Source organism: Dendropsophus ebraccatus, chromosome 3 (genome assembly GCF_027789765.1).
Source record: "Dendropsophus ebraccatus isolate aDenEbr1 chromosome 3, aDenEbr1.pat, whole genome shotgun sequence".
NCBI classification, from domain to species: Eukaryota; Metazoa; Chordata; class Amphibia; order Anura; family Hylidae; genus Dendropsophus; species Dendropsophus ebraccatus.
The window spans coordinates 177,296,641-177,319,500 of record NC_091456.1 but is presented as its reverse complement, the minus strand read 5'-3'; the positions used below and the strand labels follow the sequence as shown (position 1 = coordinate 177,319,500).

The 22,860-nt window shown below is 46.3% G+C and overlaps 1 protein-coding gene across 1 annotated transcript in view; it reads right to left on the bottom strand.

Moving 5' to 3' along the window:
- The window catches only part of DYM (dymeclin), a 201,393-nt gene that overhangs the window by 109,197 nt on the left and 69,336 nt on the right, over positions 1-22,860 (bottom strand). Inside the window, exons 12-13 of the mRNA XM_069963208.1 lie at positions 19,190-19,303; positions 16,424-16,518 (exon numbers count right to left, since the gene is read on the bottom strand). Coding sequence (XP_069819309.1) covers positions 16,424-16,518; positions 19,190-19,303 — 209 coding nt within the window. The remainder of the gene's footprint in view (positions 1-16,423; positions 16,519-19,189; positions 19,304-22,860) is intronic.

Here is a 22,860-nt window from a genome sequence, read left to right as displayed (position 1 = left end):
GCTGGGCTAAATCTGCTGCTACAGAAGCGGATGATGACAATGGATACGCTGTGCTGTGCAATGATCCCTAAGCTTTCACTTCCAAAAAAATAAATACATTTTTTACATCCTAATCAGGCAGAACATTTACAAGTCAGCCATGCTGTCTCTGCCCTTTACAGACGGCCAATTGTCTTCTGTAATGCCATGTCGTGGTCCGTTCATCCGAAGAGAATTCAGACACCGAGTCCTTTATCTGAAACACTTGGGCTGTGCAGAATGTGTAAGAAACACAAGTCACTGTGCCAGCCTGGTGCTGCCTTATGATGGGCACGACTTACACGTCAGTGGGGAGATAGGGGATTGAGGGGTGTAGGCGTAATAAAAAAAATTTTAAAAAATCCCTAAAATCACCCATTTCTGAGAAAACGACCGAGACGTAGTTATTAGAAATCAGCGTCATCCCAAACATTGCACAAGGCGTCTCCACCTCCGGTGAACCGACGGGCGTCAGTGGCCGCTATTACACAGGCTGGGGAATTTTTTTCTGCTCATAGCTGAGAGATAATCTGCAATCTAGAATGCTATCCTCACTATGCGCAGACCAGTGCCGGGGTCCATGCTATCCTCACTATGCACAGACCAGTGCCGGGGTCCATGCTATCCTCACTGTGAATGCACACACTAGTGCCGGGGTCCATGCTATCATCACTATGCACAGACCAGTGTCGGGGTCCATGCTATCCTTACTATGCACAGACCAGTGTCGGGGTCCATGCTATCCTTCCTCACTATGCACAGACCAGTGCCGGGGTCCATGCTATCCTTCCTCACTATGCGCAGACCAGTGCTGGGGTCCATGCTATCCTCATTATGCACAGACTGGTGTCGGGGTCCATGCTATCCTCACTGTGAATGAGCACACTAGTACCGGGGTCCATGCTATCCTCACTATGCACAGACCAGTGCCGGGGTCCATGCTATCCTCACTATGCACAGACTGGTGTCAGGGTCCATGCTATCCTCACTATGCACAGACCAGTGCCGGGGTCCATGCTATCCTCACTATGCACAGACCAGTGCCGGGGTCCATGCTATCCTCACTATGCACAGACCAGTGCCGGGGTCCATGCTATCCTTCCTCACTATGCGCAGACCAGTGCTGGGGTCCATGCTATCCTCATTATGCACAGACTGGTGTCAGGGTCCATGCTATCCTCACTGTGAATGAGCACACCAGTGCCAGGGTCCATGCTATCCTCACTGTGAATGAGCACACCAGTGCCAGGGTCCATGCTATCCTCACTATGCACAGACCAGTGCCAGGGTCCATGCTATCCTCACTATGCACAGACTGGTGTCGGGGTCCATGCTATCCTCACTATGCACAGACCAGTGCCGGGGTCCATGCTATCCTCACTGTGAATGCGCACACTAGTGCCGGGGTCCATGCTATCCTCACTGTGAATGAGCACACCAGTGCCAGGGTCCATGCTATCCTCACTATGCACAGACCAGTGCCAGGGTCCATGCTATCCTCACTATGCACAGACTGGTGTCGGGGTCCATGCTATCCTCACTGTGAATGCGCACACTAGTGCCGGGGTCCATGCTATCCTCACTGTGAATGCGCACACTAGTGCTGGGGTCCATGCTATCCTCACTGTGAATGCGCACACTAGTGCTGGGGTCCATGCTATCCTCACTGTGAATGCGCACACTTATGCTGGGGTCCATGCTATCCTCACTGTGAATGCGCACACTTATGCTGGGGTCCATGCTATCCTCCTGGTTATTTGAGCCGTGGTAAAACAGTGGGGGCTCAGCACATTTCACATACATTTCTTTTCTGTCAGCAACCAGAAGGGAGATGTGTGAAGCCGTCCTCACCAGGGTCTGCTCGTGCCAAACCCACTTTTCCCAGCTTTTCAGAGAAATGGGACTTAGCACCTTCCTAGCTACACAGCACTGGATGCAACATGGCGTCATACTGAACGTCAGCGAGAAGACGCTTACTCACTATGCCCAGATGCCATTTAGCGGCTGCCAAAAGATCTAGAGCCATTTTTTATAGTTTCATTTACTTTCCCTATGACAAGATGGAAGGAAGTCTGCACATGATGTATATACACTAGCCAGACCACTGCTTTTAGAGCAGAGTGGTGGTCAGTAACCTAGACAACGAGCTGTCAACAATGGAAGAGAAAGAGCAGCATATCAAGAGGAGACAAGTCCTACAAGTATATTAGCTGAGGTAGGAATACCTCTTTAAAGGCAATGTGTCATCAGAAAATGACAATGTATAAAAAATATATATGTAACATTTATGGGTTTTTTGTATAATTTTTGGTGACTTTTTTTCTAATTTTTACATTTTTCTATCTATATTATAAAATAATCCAGACATCTTGCAGTTTTCATTCTCACCACTGGGGCTACAACTAAGATGAGACTTTCTGTTGTGTCTGTGGTGATAAGAGGAGGCTGCTGTAAAGTGATCTGTACAGCATTGTAGTCATGTGACACGAGTAGATAGAGGAGACAATAGCAGCTCCCTGTGGAATGACCTCTTCACAAGTCACAGAGCGCACTCAGTAATGTTTCCCATTCATCTCAAGAGGACAGAATCTTTTTATTGTCGTCTGTGTCCATGAGTCTTGCTGTAAAGCATGTCACTTAATGCTGTTAAGAAATGCCTCCGCCCCCACAACAATGTATAAAAAGTGAACCAGATAAGAATAAAAAAACAAGTTTTTATAACTGACTCTGATCAGCAACAGAAAATTTAAGTGACAGATTCCCTTTAAGTTGTTAAAGGGTTTAATGATTAGAAAAACATAGCTGCTTTTTGTATATATATATAAAAAAAAACACAGCACCACATCTGTCCTCCAGTTGTGTGTGGTAATACAGATTGCCTCTACTGACTGCAAAGAAACTGAGCTGCAGTACCACAAACAGCCTGAGGCTAAGGGTGGCGCTGTTTATGGAAGAAAGCAGCTATGTTTTTGTAATCCTGGCTAATCCCTCTAAGCCTCATCATGTAAGAAGGCACACTGACAGTCGCTCCCTCTTTCTGGTGCTATCTAAGACATGTGACGGCCTCATTAGAAGTCACCCGTGTAGTTGAGCTGTATGTGTCTGAACGGGCCCCATAATGTACCACAACAACCCCAGTCTATATTTACCCTGGGGATAAAAAAAAAAAAAAGCAAACACTTGGGAAATAATGGAGGTGAACCCTGTACAATAAACCTTTGAACTCTGCACGCAGAATATGAAAAGACTTAAATGAGGCCTGGAGAAGCTTCCGGCAGCGTCCCCCGGAACAATGCGTGACAGGAACAGTGCGGCATGGCGTGAAAGCATTATTAATGTAGCGGCGGACGAGGGGGTGAGCGGCTCTTACCTGCACAATGTGGGACGATTTAAAGGTGTAAGAGGGCAGAACAAACACAAGTGGCCGAGCAATGAAAACAGTGATGGATGTGAGCGCACCGCAGGGAGCACACTGCCAGGACACACATCATGGCCGGTCATATCTGGCTGCTTCTGCAAGGACTCAAACCCCTCCAATACTGCTTAATGCTGTCAATGTGGTTAAGGGCTGTATATTTAAAGGGGTACTCCAGTGAAGTTTTTCAACTGGTGTCAAAAAGTTATATAGATTTGTAATTTAATTCTATTTAAAAATCTCCAACCTTCCAGTACTTATCAGCTGCTGTATGTTCTGCAGGAAGTGGTGTATTCTTTCCAGTCTGACACAGTGCTCTCTGCTGCCACCTCTGTCCATGTCAGGAACTGTCCAAAGCAGGAGACGTTTTCTATGAGGATTTAGACAGTTCCTGACATGCACAGAGGTGGCAGCAGAGAGCACTGTGTCAAACTGGAAAGAATATATCATTTCCAGCAGTACGTACAGCAGCTGATAAGTACTAGAAGACTTCAGATTTTTAAATTGAATTAATTTACAAATCTGTATAGCTTTGTTATCTGTTGATTTGAAATAATTTTTTCGGCCGGAGTACCCCTTTAACACACCACACCCCCAACCCAGAATAAATACCCTGGGTCCTGTCCTAATAAAGTAGCAAAATGGCTCCCTGGATAGGCAATCTAAAAGATGCTACTGCCTCCTCCAGGAGTGTTACACATTGGTAGAAAGGCCAAGGACATCTGACATATGTAGCAGAGCTGTATTGGTCACTTAGATATTAGGGGCTGTATCATTTATATCAGGGATGGGGAACCTGACGCTCTCCACCTTTAACCAAACTACAATTCCCATCATGCCTGGACAGTCGAAGCCAAGCTTGGGCTGTCCAGGCATGATGGGAATTTTAGTTTTTGTCATTGTATAGCGGATGGATGTGTAACCCACAAAGATATATCACCCTGAGACCATCTGAACCAGTCGCTGGTTCTATCACCCATAGTGACATATTACATCATGTGACCGACCGCCTAGACCAGTCGCTGGTTCTATCACCCATAGTGACATATGACATCATGTGACCACCCACACCAGTCGCTGGTTCTATCATCGATAGTGACATATGACATCATGTGACCATTTAGACCAGTTGCTGGTTCTATCACCCATAGTGACATATGACATCATGTGACCACTTAGACCAGTCGCTGGTTCTATCACCCATAGTGACGTATTACATCATGTGACCGCCTAGATCAGTCGCTGGTTCTATCACCTATAGTGACATATGACATCATGTGACCATCTAGACCAGTCACTGGTTCTATCACCCATAGTGACATATTACATCATGTGACCGCCTAGACCAGTCGCTGGTTCTATCACCCATAGTGACATATGACATCATGTGACCACTTAGACCAGTCGCTGCTAGCTATAGTACATTATCACAGATATCAACACATGACATAACAAATGGACAATATATCATCACAACAAGACAGAAGCAGACATGGCGGACGTAAAGTGGTGGCGGACCTGAGCAGAATGTAAGTGTAAGTTTATCATTCTTCTTGTTGGAAAACGAAAATGCTGGTAACACCTTATGCCAAAGGACAAGCTTGGCTCTGCTACATCTCTATAACAAACCCTTCACACAGACGACACGGATGAGCGCTTAACGTTCCATGGGTGGAATCCATATCTGGGGCATGAATTCATACTTGGATAGGTTACTGCGGCTTTCTTGGGGGGATAATAAAAGAGCGTGAAGCGCGGCCGTGCTTGGAGTGGCTGTCACAACGGCACAAATGTAAGTACATAAGATATCAATTTGTTGGCGTGAGCACCGCGGGGAGACAAAACTACTCTCTTTTCAAAGGAAAAGCCCCTTCCCGAGTAATGAGATCAGTATGTTGGCATGCTCAGCCACAATCTCTAATCTAAATTGAGCAGAAAGAATACAAGTAATGACAGGCTGTAATCCAGTCAAACCATTACACTTAAGATTGAAGCAAGTCAGGCCTGGGCTGGCCCATTAAGAAGCTACAGAAACACCAGGAGGAGCCTTCCAGCACGTTCACTCATCAGCAGGTATGGACTCGGTGCAGCAGCGCCTCCTGCTGGGCAGTGGAGACAGTGCGCCTAATATCCAATACACAGAGAATAGAGACCACATTTCCTTACTTGTGGCTCTCCCACCATACCCCGAGAGCTGCAGGAAATCAAACTGTTGCAAAACTACGACTCCTAGCATGCAACAGTAGCCTTCACATGCCGACAGGAGTTATTTTACAAAAGCTAGAGGTTCTCTAATTTTTAGGGCATGCTGAGTGTTGTAGTGTCTGCAGCTGTCGGGGTGTGCTGGGTGTTGCAGTCTTTGCAGCTGTCAGGGAATGCTGGATGTTACAGTGTCTGCAGCTGTCAGGGCATGCTGGGAGTTTTAGTGTCGGCAGATGTCAGGGCATGCTGAGTGTTGTAGTGTCTGCAGCTGTTGGGGGCATGCAGAGTGTTGCAGTGTCTTCAGCTGTGGGGGCATGCTGGGTGTTGCAGTGTCTGCAGCAGTGGAGTAATGCTGGGTGTTGCAGTGTCTGCAGATGTCAGGGCATGCTGGGAGTTCCAGTGTTGGCAGATGTCAAGACATGCGGTTGCCCTCCTAACTCCTAACTACTTCCATCTAATGCACATGGCTGTCTGTCTTCCAATGCGCCAAATTTGCCATAGAATAGTATAGCAGGCCTAGGCCTAGCCTAAAGTTTAGACGAACTACTGGCTTACTTCAAACCTGAATTGTGCACTAAATGCTTGACCACGGTGTGAGCATCAATGGCTCTGCAGAAGCATCCTTCAACCTGTGCCCCTCCGGCTGTTATAAAACTATAATACCCATCATGACCTGACAACCGAAGGCTGTGAGGACATGATGGGAGTTGTAGTTTTGCAAGAATTGGAAAGCCCCAGGTGGGAGATCACTGCAATGGGGACAGACAAGTGAGGCAGCATGTTCTCACCTATCAAACCATACCCCCCACAACCACAGGAGCGGTTCTCAGGCCTTTATTTTTCCATTCTGTGCACATATAACAAAATGTTATCCCGTCCTCATTATCTGCGTTTCCTAGAAAACATGCCAAGTATGCAGACAGCCCGCATCCACAGATAACACGGAGTATCGCCCTATTCATTACACAGCCAGACAGTCGTCTCCTGGGAAGCCTCCTACCAGAGGGAACCTCACTCTGCCTTAACCCTTCCTGGTCAGCACAAAAAAAAAATTATATTAACCCTTTATGGACAATGCAATGCTAATAATTCATTCTACAGATTGGGAAATGCTAGACATCTATAAAGCTAACAGAACAAGGTGAAGCAGTATTGTACATAGTGCAATGGTTTGGGTTTTTGTAGCTGCCATCCCTACACCCATAGTCAATTGTGCAGTTATATAAACCCTAAATGACAGCTAAACCTCCAAATTTTACTCTCTCCTCTGAACAGAGCAGATAGTTACAATAGCGTCCTGATATCATGAATCAGCTGGCTCAGGATGAGCAGTGTTACATATTATCTTTGCATTAAAGAGGTGCTCCAGTGGATGGAAAAAAAAAGATACATTTTGACATTGAGCAGCAGAATTAGGAGGCGACAGCCCCTCTGCTGTCATCTATGGCTGCATTAGGAACTGCAGAGCTGCTCAAGCCCGATCAGCATACAGATAAATGGCTGTTGTGTGTCCCTTACATCAAAGGAGCCTACAGCAGCGTTAATCCCAAGCCTCTAAGTTAGAAGTATAATGCCTAATGGCTAGAAAGATATATACAAAGCAATACACATTCACATGCCAGAAGAGAAAAACATGTCCGCTTTCAAAATCAGCGCCACCCCTGTCCTCTGGTTGTGTGTGGTATTACAATTCCGTGAGCTGCATTACCACACACAACCTGAGGACTAGAGTGACGCTATTTCTGAAAGAAAGCGGCCATGTTTTTCGAAACCTGGAAAACCCGTTTAACACGGGCCAGTCTTCCATTCTTTAGGTCATGTTCACCCAAGATGGATTTCGGCAGCACATACCTGAGGCTACTAATCTTTATAGCAGATTTTGTCCCCCAAGATAGCAGAAATGGGGTTGTGAACTTCTTGATATAATGTCAGACAGGGCACGGATCTGACATATGTGACGTGTGTCTGGGGCCTTCCAGTCTGGTGGGGCGCCCATCACTCCTCCGATCGGGGTAATATGACGGTTGCACAATCTTATGTAACACAAGGAAGAGTCGCCGCGGCTCCCCCGCAGACATAACAAAAACATTCCCTCCCGCCCATCTGCATCTATTTATTAACTTGTTGAGTTCATCGGCTTCTGAAGAAGCTGCTGATCTGATGGAAGACTATGGCCGGTCACGTCTGAGGCCTCGACGACGCTCGTCTAGTATGAAGAGCGCCGGCAAGACTAAGGAGGAGTATTTCAGGCGTCAGTGATGCGAGGACTCCGCTACTTTTCTCACAGTCAGTCAACAGGACTACTACCCACTACATTAGTGATCCTCAACCTGGGGCCCTTCATCTGCTGTAAGACTACAACTCCCAGCATGCTCTGACAATGGGAACTTGTGACTGGTTGCTATGGGCAACAGTGAGAATCTTACAATAAGAATGCACAATAAATCTCTAGTTTTTATATATATATATATATATATATATATATATATATATATATATATATATATACACACACACACACACACACACACATACATACACACACAGATTTAAGATACCTCAGGAAGCTCACACTAATGTGTCAGGGTGTCCTGACCTTACTCTGACAGAAGATGTCGGAACAGAGAAGGATCAGGCAGCTGAATATCATTGTGCCCAATCCTTTAGTCTCATGGAAGATAAGTTGTCACCTTAGGTGTCTGGCAGGAGAACACATGCATGCTAGTACCGCGAGTATTTGGTCACAAACTACGTGGGAGATATGTGATGCATACACTTAAAGGGCCTATGAAAAAGATGGCTTCCTGGTGGCTTCGGTCCTTGCTGTGGCCTCCTTGTAATTTGTAACTCCCCTTTTATTAGACCCCCGTCAGCAGCAAATAATAAAAAGTGTCTGAAAAAAGTTGTGTACGTCATGAAGCCCCTGTAGTCTGACGAAGCTTACTTCAATCTGACCAGGCCTTACCAGTGTAGGTGGATGACACGGCTTATACGGAGGGGGGACTCTGGTCTGTAGCCAGTAAAATCAACTGACTAAGTTCCAAGAGAGGAATTGAATCCTGAAGATATAAAGCTGAACATGGACTGATCAGAGCTCCACCATGACCACCGCGCGCACCGGCTCTATGGCTCGTCGTCTGGTTAATATATCCTGCGTTCTGTTCTCACTTATTGTTCACTTCATTATTGAACCAATTAAAAAAATATCTCCCGATGCTGCCTGGAAACTGTCAGCAAGTAGACGACTCTGACAGATGTTACTGTGGCTTTACTTAGGGGGAGCACAAACCACACAAGCTCCTCATCAGAGGGCCGCCATCACCGCAATGTGACCAGTACTGCCGTCAGGTGCCCAACTACAGTGTATTAATATTAGAGGGGCCCCATGAATACCACAAAATGTCCTTTATAATTTTCAGTTCTTATGCTACAGGGGGCTCTTTCTATGCTCCCAGGGATCATTTCCAGATGGTTTCTACAGTCTCCAAATGGGTCTCTGGGAAACCGGTCACCACATCAAAAAGGGGGGAGCCCCATTCGATCATGTGGCAATTGTAGACCAGAGCTATCAATGCGATAAACTGGCAGGTCCTTCCGATCCCAGTCATACTCAGGTGGCTGCTCTAAGAACTGGAGCACTTAGTGACAGGTCCAGGGCACCACCAGAAAAGTGAGACCCCCAACACCGGCCATCAAAAGACAGAAGACCATAGTTAAAGGGTTTTTCCCAAATTAAAAGACATCTTATGGATAGGGTTTAACTAGCTGACTGATAGGAGCCCAATCACTGATCATGGGAATAAGTGTCGGCCGTTGGTCTGAGGGGCTCTCTCCACCATAAGATGATGTCAGTGGAGATAGGGAGTGAGGGTATGTGCACACTATGGAATGTCCGCGGAAAACCCGTTGCGCGCGAGTCTCCGTTCGTGTCATAGACTCCATTCTATGCACAGGCTAATTTTGTCATCCGTCCATAGAACGAAGAGGTTCATTCTTTGGACAAAGGTCGGAATCCGCCCGTGCATAGAATTGAGTCTATGACACAGGCGGAGACGCGCGCGCCACAGTACGCGAGCGTGTGCGAGCTGCGGAATGCGCAACAGGTTTTCTGTTGCCATTCCGCAGTGTGCACGTACCTTAAGCTAATGGAAAATCACTGCATGACCCATTTGTTCTGGGAGATATAAGCCCCAGCTCTCTAATGTTCTGCTCCCCATATACAACACAGGAGCACTCTGCCATGCCGAACGTTCCTGCGTATGGGTAGGACGGGGGCCGGACAGGAGACAGAACTGATGGCTAAACGATCGTTCGGACGTTGGTTATTGACAGTATATGTCGCAGTTAATGGAGTGGCAACTGCTGTTCCATTAATTTGCTATGGGACGTCCAAACAGACCAGACTTAAGTGCTCAGCAATGTTTAAAAACCCCATAGAGAACGAATGGAGCGGCGATTGAGCTGATGCACTGCCACCCCATTCACAAGGGGGTTAACAGACCCCAATTCTTGGGATTGGCAGTGGTCCCAAGGGTCAGACCCCTACTAATAAGTTAGTTATCCCCTATCCTGTGGATCACAGATAATGTGGGATAACCATTTTGAGGGGTTAAAGGGGCTCTCAGGCCAATATACAGCAGAAGCCATAGTGGTAGAAAAGTATGGACAGCCATTCATCTATAAGGACAACCAGAAAGGGAGATATATATATTATATATATACACACACACACACACACACATCAGATCTCTGTTCTGGATCATAAACAGGGGTCTCAGAACACGGACCCCCTGCTATGATGTCCATACGCCATAACAGGCCCTTTAAGGGTCATTTCTCACTGGGAGACAATGACAGGTAAGGCTGAGCTTCCAGCATTACTATAAAATATGTGCGGCTCTCCAGTAACTGCATAGGAAAGAATCTGCTGCCCGTACGGTGTTTGTCTCCTGCCCGGCCGGCTCGCACTCTCGGCAGATACAGACTGATTCCTTTTTCCGTTGTGTAAATGCCATCCCTTCCAGCTGCGCTCCTCCTGCAGTAAACCCCGGCAGACACTCTCATAAATACAGGCCTATTTCCAGAGCTTGATAAAATGACGCTGTTTGATGTTTTAAACTGTGGGGCATATGACCTTAAACAGAGGGATGGAAAACTTTGGTTCCCACATGCCAAGATGAAGCACACGTGGTCCGTCTCGGTGGGCGTTCAGTTCCCAAGAAAGGAAAACTTCAGCCGTGCCAATTTAAACACTGGGGGGGAAAAAACGTTAGGAAAATTCCCCTTTTCGACACTGGATTTTTGTTAGTAAACCAATTAGCACTACAAAGGCCATGTTAGATGAAGCGGATCCAGAAGAGGTGACAATTGTCTGCAGGATCGGCATTGGCTATGGTGGGCTCAGGAGTCGGCTTTGTTCCATGTCTCCAGAAGAGGCGCCAGTTGCATCACTGTAACGCTGCATGAATTACTGTACCTGGCTGTGCCAACTTGGCCGAGGGACCGGACAAGAAAGCGTTTATAAGGAGGCCAGTTACCTAGATTTATGACCAACACCACAGCCAATGGTTAAAGGGATCATACATAGGTAGGACACCAGATATCAATAATTTCTTTTAAGTGAAAAAAAAATTAAGAAGAAATAAATCACAGATAATGTTCCCACACACCAGCTCAGAAGTGTGCAATTCCCTGTAGACTCCATGAGCTTCTCCTTTAAGGCTGGGGTAGAGCACTCCTAAATCACTCTGTCCAATCACAGAGAGAACTCAGGCACAGCTGCACAGTCCTCTCTATGCCCTCTCTGCACTCACCTTCCTGGTTAGAGAGAGAGAGAACTGTGTGACCATACAGGCACGGCTGCACAGTCCTCTCTATGCCCTCTCTGCATTAACCTTCCTGGTTAGCGAGAGAGAGAACTGTGTGACCATACAGGCACGGCTGCACACTCCTCTCCATGCCCAACCCGCACTAAACTTAATAGTCAGAGAGAGAACTGTATGACCATACAGGCACAGCTGCACAGGTTTCTCCGTGCCCACCCTGCACTCATCTCAATGGTCATAAAGAGAACTGTGTGGCTGCACGGTTTACAGCCACAGTCTTGTCGGTCTCCTCCCTTTACTCATCTCTATGATCAGTGCTGGGAGCAATAAGGCAGCTGAACCTTTGGTGTTCAGCCGCCTGATGAAAAAAAGAACACTGGGAAAATGGACAAACATTGCAACTGGAGTATTTATCATTAACACATTATCATCATGGATCTTAAAACCAGGGCCGTGGAGTCTGTAAGCGGCAGCTCCGACCCCTGAATTTTATCAGGACCAACTCTGACTCCTGCTCCTTCATAAATGGCCGGTCATATACCAGGGGAGTTATTTATCACACTGGCTCCCTAATGTCCTACATGATCCTGGGGCGACTTCTGAGGGAATAAAGGAATACTGTATATAAAGCAGATTCTCCTGTGTGTGCAGTGGATGCAGCCAGTCTCCAGCCTCCATGTCCTGAACTACTCACAACTAGACTAGATGGAGCAGGTGATCTTTTCCTGCTGACAGTCTACTATGTTTCTAACTAAATATTCACCATACTCCACCAGAAACACTGCTAACAATGCCAGATCCCTGTGAAATAGAGGTCAGCCATAGTGATATACAGGGGGTCACACATAGTGATATAGAGAGGGGTCACACATAGTGATATAGAGGTCACACAGTGATATTGAAGGTCACTGTAAGGGGCATGCAATCAGGGGCGGTCTTGGCATTTCTGGGGCCCCAAGCGAAGTTATGTCTGGGGCCCCCCCCTCGACACGCGTTCCAAAACAATAGACCGCTGTGTGTTGCCCCCAGTAGTATATACCCCTTGTGCACTACCGCCAGTAATATATACTCCTTGTGTGCTGCCCCCAATAGTATATACCCCTTGTGTCCTGCCCCCAGTAGTATATACCCCTTGTTTGCTTCCCCCAGTAGTATATAGACCCCTGTGTGTTCCCCCAGTTATATATAGCCCCCCATGTGCTCCCCCAGAAGTATATAGACCTCCTGTGTGCTGCCCCAGTTGTATATAGACCCCCTGTGTGCTGCCCCCGTTGTATATAGACCTCCTGTGTGCTGCCCCCAGTTGTATATACCCCCTGTGTGCTCCCCCACTAGTATATAGGCCCCCTGTGTGCTCCCTCAGGGGTATTTAGCCCCCCTGTGTGCTACCCCACTTGGATATCGACCTCCTGTGTGCTCCCCCACTTGGACATAGACCCCTGTGTGGTTCCCCCAGTAGTATATAGACCCCCTGTGTGCCCCTCCAGTATTATATAGACTCCTTGTGTGCTGCCCTAGTAGTATACAGACCCGTGTGCTCCCCCAGTTATATATAGACCACCTGTGTGCCTCACAAGTAGTATATAGACCCCCTGTATGTTCCCCCAGTAGTATATAGACCCCCTGTGTGCCCCACCAGTAGTATATAGACCCCTGTGTGCTCCCCCAGTAGTATATAGCCCCCCTGTGTGCTCCCCCACTTGGATATAGACTTCCTGTGTGCTCTCCAAGTTGTATATAGACCCCATTCTGCTGCCCTAAGTAGTATATAGACCCCCTGTGTGCTGCCCCCAGTAGTATATAGACCCCTCTGTGAAGCCCCAGAAGTCTATAGCCCCCCTGTGTGTTTCCCCTGTTATATAGCCCCCCTGTGTGCTCCCCCCATTTATATAGACCCCCGATGTGCGCTCCCCCAGTTAGACAGACCCCTGTGTGCTCCCCCTCCCATATAGTATATAACACAATAAAACAAACACTTATACTCACCTGGGTCCGGGCGTCTCTTCTCTTCACTCTTGTGGCCGCAGGAAGGGATTTCTCTGCAATCACAAGAGGCCGCACTCCCCTTGTCCTGGCGCCGATGCTCCAGTGATGTCACTGGAGCACCGGCACCACAAGGACAAAGCTGCCACTTGTGACCGCAGGGAAAACCCTTCCTGCGGCCACAAGAGTGACTGACAGGAAGGGAGCCAATGTCTCCCGCCCTTAGGGTGCTGCTGCATGTAACTATGAGCGCTCATTACGAGTGCTCATAGTTACAGTTCAGATGGCGAGCGGGGCAGCGGCCCTGTCCAGCGGTCTTGAGCACAAAAGCGGGGCGTGGGGCCCCCCTGGATTTTGGGGGCCCCAAGCGATCGCTTGGGGTGCTTGGTGCCAAAGACCGCCACTGAATGCAATTGTACGCACACACACACATACACACACACACTACTGCAGCCATAGCATACACACACACCCACCCACACAGCCTGCTGCAGCCATAGCACGAACACAGCTTGCTGCAGCCATAGCGCACACCACACACACACACACACACACGCGGCTTGATGCGGCCATAGCACACATACACACAGCCTGCTACAGCCATAGTACACACACACAGCTTGCTGCAGCCATAGCACATACACAGCCTACTGCAGCCATAGCGCACATACACACAGCCTGCTGCAGCCATAGCACACATACACACAGCCTGCTGCAGCCATAGTGCACGGAAGAAAAACACACAATCTTCTCCCAGAGAGAAAACACCACACTGAGGACAGAGGTTACTACTACACTACTTCTACTACTTATGTCTTCTCCTCCTCCTCTATATTACACAGGATATCTTCATATTACACTGCTGCTCATATACAGTCACCCAGCATCCAGGAAGAGAACAGTACAGATCTCCCCCCACACAATGGACTCTTCCACCTCAGAAACAAACTGCCAAATAGTGACCGACAACTTTTCCCATGACCCCCCCTTATGTAATAGGCCCAGTGTCCTATTAGAATGTTGCTCATAATATACATTCATGAGCAAAACTTGTAAAATTCATATCAAAATTCAATAGCTCCGACTCTACAGCCCTGCTTACAACCCTAGAAAACTAGAGCCCTACATTAACCTAGACCACCACTAGACCTACGCTGTCCTAGACCACCAAGGATCTTTACATTAACCCTTTTTCTGTCCTAAACTTAAAAAAAACTGGACCTGGCCCCATCAGAGCCCTGGACCAGCAGGGCATACAGAAATGTATTACCTTAGATCACCAGGGATGCTGCTATTAACACCTTCACTACCCCGGATCACCGGGGACCTAAACACTTAACTTTACAATTACATGGTTAATTAAAGATGAGCGCAACTCGAGCATGCTTGAGTACGACACTGCAGAATTTGAATACCGGTGGCTGGAGAAGTTGGATGCAGCCCTAGGGAGTCCGGGAAAAGATGGATAGTGTCTATGGCCATAGCCTTTTATCCATATTTTCCAGGGCTCCTTAGGGCTGTATCCAACTTTTTTAGCCACCAGCATTCGAACACCGCACGATTCTCTGGACCTCCTCAGAATAGGCCAAAGATTCACCATCCAACAAGACAATGACCCTGAGGACAACACAGGAGCGGCTTAAGGACAACTCTGTGAATGTCCTGGAGTGGCATGACCCAATGGGCCTAATAATGGCTGCACTACAAAGAAGAATGGCCGAACATCCCCCAATACAGGTGTAACCCTTGTGGCCTCATAGCCAAGGAGACTGGAGGCAGAATCACTACCAAAGTCATGAGTAAAGGGGCTGAATACTTACAGAAATGGGGAATTTGCGTTTTTACATATAAATTCTATTGTTATTGCGTTCTTTTTATGGGGTATAGAGGGCTTTCATATTTTTTATTCCAGCACAAGGCCACAACATAACAAAATGTAAAAAGGCCTGAATATTTATGGAACGCATTGTATTGTAGTATAAACCATTTCCACCAATATCAGCTCTGTGAAATGAGGGGCGATAATTCTCACGGCCGCCGCTCCCCCCCTTCACACAGCAGTCACAGGCATTTTTAGAATTTTTTTTTTCTCTTTGCCATACTTTATTATGGAGATCACAAATCTCTATTCTCTTGTACAAACAGACGCTGCGCTTCGCCTAAACACTATAAATCCCTTTTATGTGCACTTTCCTATTGTAGCTGCGCTGCAAGGTCGAGTAAACACTGTAAAACGCAGAGGCTGAAGATTTAGAAGGTTTCCTAGTCGGAGGAATCCAGTTATTATGCTTAAGCCTCACAGACGTATCGGGGTAACTGTAGATGTGTCTATTCTGATCAATGATCTCACAGTACATAAGAGCAGAAACAATTATAATCTCCGCTGATAATGTGACGGACGGGATGAAATCTGTCTCACTGCAGACAGTCAATCTATCAAGAGTGGAACTGTCTCGTAACCTTTATGTCTCGTCTCTGGGATCTTATGTCCAGTGGTTTAAGGGATTTAGGTTTGTGTTGAACCCCCTCCAAGTGGGCCACAAAGATGTTTTAGTGAAGACTTGGTGCACACAGGCCTATGCGTGATGGGTGATATTGTGCCCCTGTCTATCCCACCCATTTCCATTGCTGGAGCAGGAGTTATCACATGTATGATGCTGAATAGACAGGGACCAAAAAAAACAAACACACACATTATTATTATATATAAAATATATATATTTTGATCATATTGTTGTTATGGATGTCATAGACAGAGGGCACGGAACCCTCAAAGAGCTAATCTGGCAGACCGGGGCTGACTGTACATTATATAGATGGTCATTTACATGGCCACGGCTGAAGTAGCTTACCTATGATAAAATTCACTCCATGGGGGTTAAGAAAGTCAGACTGGCCACAGTGTGATATTTAAAATAAATAAATAAATAAATGGTTCATTAACTTTTTACTTAGATGAGAGAACATTGGAAGAAAATACCTGATGATCCTCTGTGCAGCATACTGATGAAGACAGCGGAACTGGGCGGACATGTTGGCCAGAGCTGCCAAACAGTTAGTGTGAAGATACTTGTCCTGCAAGAAGAAGAGTTCTTCATTAATCACTTCTGTATGTATATATATATATGTGTTGAAGTCATATTACAGTACAACGTCCCATGTGTTTCACTGCCGGCAACTACATACATGCAGCCTTAGGCTATGTTCACACAGCCGTGGAACTTACGTTGTGTGAACATATAATGAAGCTGCCTGTGAGTTGGGGAGTGAAATGAGCCACTGCACACTTCTCCTGATCAGTGGGGGTCTTTAAAGTAAGACCCGAACCAATCTAAACTTTTGATATGCAAAAAATATATATTTCTTTTAGTTCCCGTTTAGAGGGGTATTCCGATTAAAATTAACTTTTCATATGTTATTGCCCATGGGAATAACATTACAGACAGTGTATTCCTACCATTCCGCACTTCCCTGGTGTTCTCCTATGTCATATTCGGGTCTCTGGATGAGTGATCCCACCTCCACCCACCGAGGGGGAAAGCCGGCTCAGCCAATCACTGTGCAAGACGGAGCACGGGCTGTGGCCAGTCACTGCCAAATGAGTCCGTCTCAGAAGTGGGGGCAGGATTGCATATCTGGGGACATGGAGCATGAAAAGGCAAGAAAATGCTGTTTGTAATGTTATCCCTATAGGCAGCAACATAAAAAAAATTCTTTTTGAGCAAAATACCCTGGAAAGTCTTAAATTGATTGTATTGGCAGCAAGCAGAGATACAATACAGACTGTATAAGGGACGATGCACAAATCAAATGGACCGTAGTCACTTCTTCTGTGTCTTTAGTTTGGCAGATTATACACAGTAAGTTGTTTTACTAGTTCACCATGAAGAACGGACCGGCAAATGACCCTTCGGATTAATGAACTGGGCACGGCCTGGCTACAGATTAGCTAATGCGGTCGCGCTGTAATAAGAGATGCTACAATTCATTCTCATTTGCGAAATCTGGATGCGGGCGCAGAGGACGGTTTTTATTTTAATTAAATATGTGAAAAGTGTTGATGTCATTAGGAATACAGATTCCAAATATTTGCTGGCTGCCATTGCTGGCCTCTACTGGATGCAGAAACACGAGCTTCTCCAAATGCACAACCACCAGTCACTGCAGGAAAACACAGTGCGATGACAACGATAGACCTGACGTTATTGGTTTCATCATGTGCACACAGTAGGGTGATAGGCTACATAATGCCCAACAGAAAAAGGACACATACACTGAGCCCAAGGACTATGTAAGAGTACTGTGTATGCCAACCAGCTGCAATGTGGGTGCTATGGGCAAGCTGAAAACTCATGTAAGGACATCACTCACCCTGCACTGTGTACTACTATACTCCGCTCACACCCAGAGCTGCATGAAGAAGTTTGCCTTTTCTCCTGCTAGGTAGGCCCCCCTCCAGAAGGAAGGCATCTGCCGGAAGTCAATGCTTGATCCAAAAAAACTTTTGACATTTCAAAAGTATTAATTGGTCCAGGTCTGAGTATTCACACTCATACTGATCGGGAGAACGAGCCGGGAGAGAACCGCACTGCAGGGCGTCCTCTCCCCACTCGGAGTTAGAAATTTAAAAAAAAAAAGAGTCAGGCTCCATAGAGCTCCATTATAAGTCTGAGTGGACGTGCTGCAGCACGGTGTTCTCCCAATTGGTAAAGGTCTGAACACTCTAACCCGGACCGTTCAAAACTTTTGACATTTCTCTATGATGTCAAAATATTTTTTTTTTTTTACAACAGAGACACTTTAAGTAAATGCAGTGTGTAATAAGACTTCTTACCCTGAATCAGGAATTATAAACTCTTATTTCACTCGGTCGCTCCAGCGAAGCTTTAAGTGTCACTGTCATTTAAACATTTTTTTGCAGAAATCAATAGTACAGGCAATTTTAAGAAACTTTGTAATTGGGTTTATTAGCCGAAAAATGCTTTTCCATCATGAAAAAGCAGTATGAAGCTCTCCCCCTGTCTTAAATGTCCTCTATGGAGATAGGAGGGGTGGAGGGAGATGAGGCACCAAAACAGAACAAAGTTAATTTACAGCTACTTCACCAGGCTAGCTCATTGGAAGTCAGCACGGACCTCTCTGACCTCTGAATACCAGCTTTCACACAGGTCCCGCTGTGTAATACTTTGCTCTCTGTTGGTGACTAACCTCCCCCCTCCCCTCACCATAGGTTACACAGGGCCTGGCTGATGTAAAAGAGTCGACATTTCCTGATAATGAGCAGTGAATGAGAGAGAGAGGAGGGGGACCTGGGGTAAGTCTTTTTGAATACAGATAATGGCATATTTGCCTAATAAACCCAATTACAAAGTTTCTTAAAATCTCCTGGACTATTGATTTCTGCAACAAAAAAAAAAAATTAAACGGCAGTGACACTTTAAATGTTTTATGTACATTAAGAGATAAAGCCACTGGGTGTTCCCCTGGCTGCAGAAGCCCAGCAATGTTCAGACTATTTTCTCTTAACTACTGGCCCCATGCCTGCATGCAAAGACCCCATCTGAACATTGCTGGGCTTTATCTCCCAATTTGCATAAAACTTCTAAAGTTTACATCTCAGCACTGGAGCAATGGATTGAAATAAGAGTTATATCTCCTCCTTTAATGTGTACCTGTCAAGGCAACATGATGTGATTGCCTGAAGCTGGCCAGGCATTCGCTGTACCCCACTGTTCATTCTACTTACCCTTGTGCGAGTCATATTATACTGAATGGTCCTAATCACCACTAGGATGAGCAGACTGCCCAGAGAGATCTCAGTCAGCACCCGCTCTGAATACCATGTGATGTTCTTCAATATCTGCAGAGATAACATACAATAGTCACTGACTGTAAAGCAAAGGGTGCTGTATGATACAGGCTGTAACTCAGGATCAGTACAGGATAAGTAATGTAATGTATGTACACGGTGACCCCACAAGCAGAATAGTGAGTGCAGCTCTGGAGTATAATACAGGATGTAACTCAGGATCAGTACAGAATAAGTAATGTATGTACACAGTGACCCCACCAGCAGAATAGTGAGTGCAGCTCTGGAGTATAATACAGGATGTAACTCAGGATCAGTACAGGATAAGTAATGTAATGTAATGTAAGAACATGCTGCTGTGAAGAATAGTATACAGAGGGATTCAGTAAAAAATAAGCCTACAATATTTGGTATACGGGAGAGGCTTCTGATATATACATCTGATAGAAGACTCGGGGACAGATGTGTAACTTGGGTTCTCCAGACCTGCAGGGGCTCATAAATTGATAACCAGCCATTTTCAACATGGAGAATAATAGAGAACAGATTCCGTCAGCTAGCAACCAGCACAGAGACTGAACATGGCCAAGTCTTCTGTCCAACATTACATGTCAAATAAGCCGGGATCAATAATATGAGAACCAGATGGGAGATCAATAGAAATGCATGTGGTAATTCCTCTCATTCAGTAGAAACCTCTCGCTGTAAATCCCAACATAAAGGACGGATCGCCGAAAAAATATTTATTTACTGTTGTGAAACACTACTAAAAAGGATCCAGCGGGGAATGCTGGCGCTGGAGATGGGGGCTGGGGAGATGCCTGCCTGCAGAGGGCGCTACGCCAGGTATACCACCCGCTATAGTAGAGGGGACTCTGGGTGATGGTTATACGATGTGGTTATCACAACAGGAGGGGCCGGCCGGTATTCTTGAATACTGTCACTGAATAGAACAATTCTCATCTGTGCAGTGAGGCTATGGTGAGGACCACATTAGGACAGGCCAAGGTCCTATACATAGGGTTCTGAAGACCTGCGGACCCCCTACCTACCTAATAAAGGGGGTTCCCATGATAATTGTTGAGGGCTGGGTTTTCAGCCAGGAGATGAGATGCTGCCAGAAATCTCCTCCTTCCCCATTCAAATAAACATGTTTGTATGGCCGATTCCAGCCTAAATGAAGTTTAATTATTCTCTATGTAACTTTTATTGCCAAGCGGGAACATCAGTTTTGGGACCTGTCTTGAAACATATTTTACTGAGCCTGAACACTTCATAGATGGATAGAAAGGAACAACGTTTAGAAACATGTCCCGGTGAAGAGTTAGGATGTTTACTGACATGGTGTTGTGCCACCTGGTGTCCAGAGTGTATAGTAATGTGCATGTCCACCCTAATAGGGTGAGTGCTGGAGGACACACATGCTCAGTCACTCCTAATCCACATACTGGGCTGAGTGCTGGAGGACACACATGCTCAGTCACTCCTAATCCACATACTGGGCTGAGTGCTGGAGGACACACATGCTCAGTCACTCTCCCAATCCACATACTGGGCTGAGTGCTGGAGGACACACATGCTCAGTCACTCTCCCAATCCACATACTGGGCTGAGTGCTGGAGAACACACATGCTCAGTCACTCTCCCAATCCACATACTGGGCTGAGTGCTGGAGGACACACATGCTCAGTCACTCTCCCAATCCACATACTGGGCTGAGTGCTGGAGGACACACATGCTCAGTCACTCCTAATCCACATGCTGGGCTGAGTGCTGGAGGACACACATGCTCAGTCACTCTCCCAATCCACATACTGGGCTGAGTGCTAGAAGACTCACATGCTCAGAGCCCACTGGCAACAGCTCATTGCTCTTGAGCCAAAAGGATTGGATATGGTGAGACCCCCGGGACCCCCATATACATAGGATCAGAGAGGTTTTGGCTGACTTCTACCTCATGTACACCTGTGTAACGTCAGCCCTATACAACATTACAACGTTACGTGTAGCCCTATAAGTGCTGACAGCTCCCCCTATAGGGGTCTTTTAACATTGCTTCTGAAACAACTCACTATACAATAGTGAAATATATTTGGAAAATCTGGAATGTGGCCCCCAGACCTGACACGGCTGCTCATAAACCCACCAGACAGCTGGGACACAGTTTATGGCTTCCATAAAGGGGGGAATGCTTGTGTCGGCGCTCACACTACACACTCTGTGCTCTTCGGGGTTATATACGGTGTTTATCTTTTGCTTGTCAAATAGACGTGAGCACGTTTCCATAGAGCAGAGCTGGACACGGGCCGCTCTCTGAAGGAAACGTGGATTCGTGCTCCCAGGTCAGGAATCCCGGCCCCGTCTACTTCAGTATCCTGCAGGAAAATATTTACAGATGTGTCTAGAAAACTAAGTTTACTGTGAGTCTGTGATCTGAGAGTCTGCGATCGGAGAGTTTTTCTATAGAGAATTTCTACTGCTCTGGACAATTCCTGACATGGACAGAGGTGGCAGCAGAGAGCACCGTGTCAGACTGGAAAGAATACACCACTTCCTGCAGGACATACAGCATCTGATAAGTACTAGAAGAGTTGAAATTTTGTAATAGAAGTAAATTACAAATCTCTGGCATATTCTTGTACCAGTTGACTTGAAAGAAAAAAAAAACTTGGGTGAACAACCCCTTTAAAAGGGCATTTTTCAACTCTCCTGAAGGGTCTGTTTTTCTGTAATTCCTATCTTTTTCTTTCAGTTCTGCATTGTGTTTTTTCTCTGTTATTCCTCCAGGAAATGTGACACCAGTTGTTTGGAAAATACTCTTTTTTTTACCAGAGTACCACTTTAATAATGGTACATCCTAAAGGGATTATTCCAGGATTAGAAAAAGCACAGCTACTCTCTTGCAAAAACAGCACCCCCCCAGGCTGTGAGCGGTATTACAATTCAGCTCCATTTACTTCAATGGAACGGAACTGCGAAACCCCACACTCAGAGAGGTGTTGTGTTTTAAAGAAAGCCATGTTTTTCTACATCTGGACAACCCCCATTAAGCCAGCATTCTTCTACTTAAAGTGATCCTGTACCCACAATCTGCCCCCCAAATTGCTTGTACCTTTAGATAGCCACTTTTAATCCAAGATCTGTCCTGGGGTCTGTTCGGCAAGTGATGCAGTTATTATCCTAAAACAACAACTTTTAAACTTGCAGCCCTGTGTCATATTGGCATGGCCAAGAATACCCATGCCCTAGGATTGCGACACCCCTCCGTACCTCCTCTCCGCCCTCTTCATTAGGAATGCCCCTCGAACAATTTCTCCTATTCAGCACCTGTGTGAACACTGCACATGACCTGGATCGTTAAGGCTCCTCTGCAGTGTTCAGACAAGTGATCAATAGGAAAAATCCTGCCAGGGGGTGTTCCTGATGATGAGGAGGGTGGGGAGAAGGTACGGAGGGGTATTGTAATCCTAATGCATACACAATCTAGGCCACGGCCGTTGGGCACTGGGCTGCAAGTTTAAAAGTTGTTTTTTAGCACAATAACTGCATCACCTGCCGAACGGACCCCAGGACAGATCTTAGATTAAAAACCACTATGCAAAGGTACA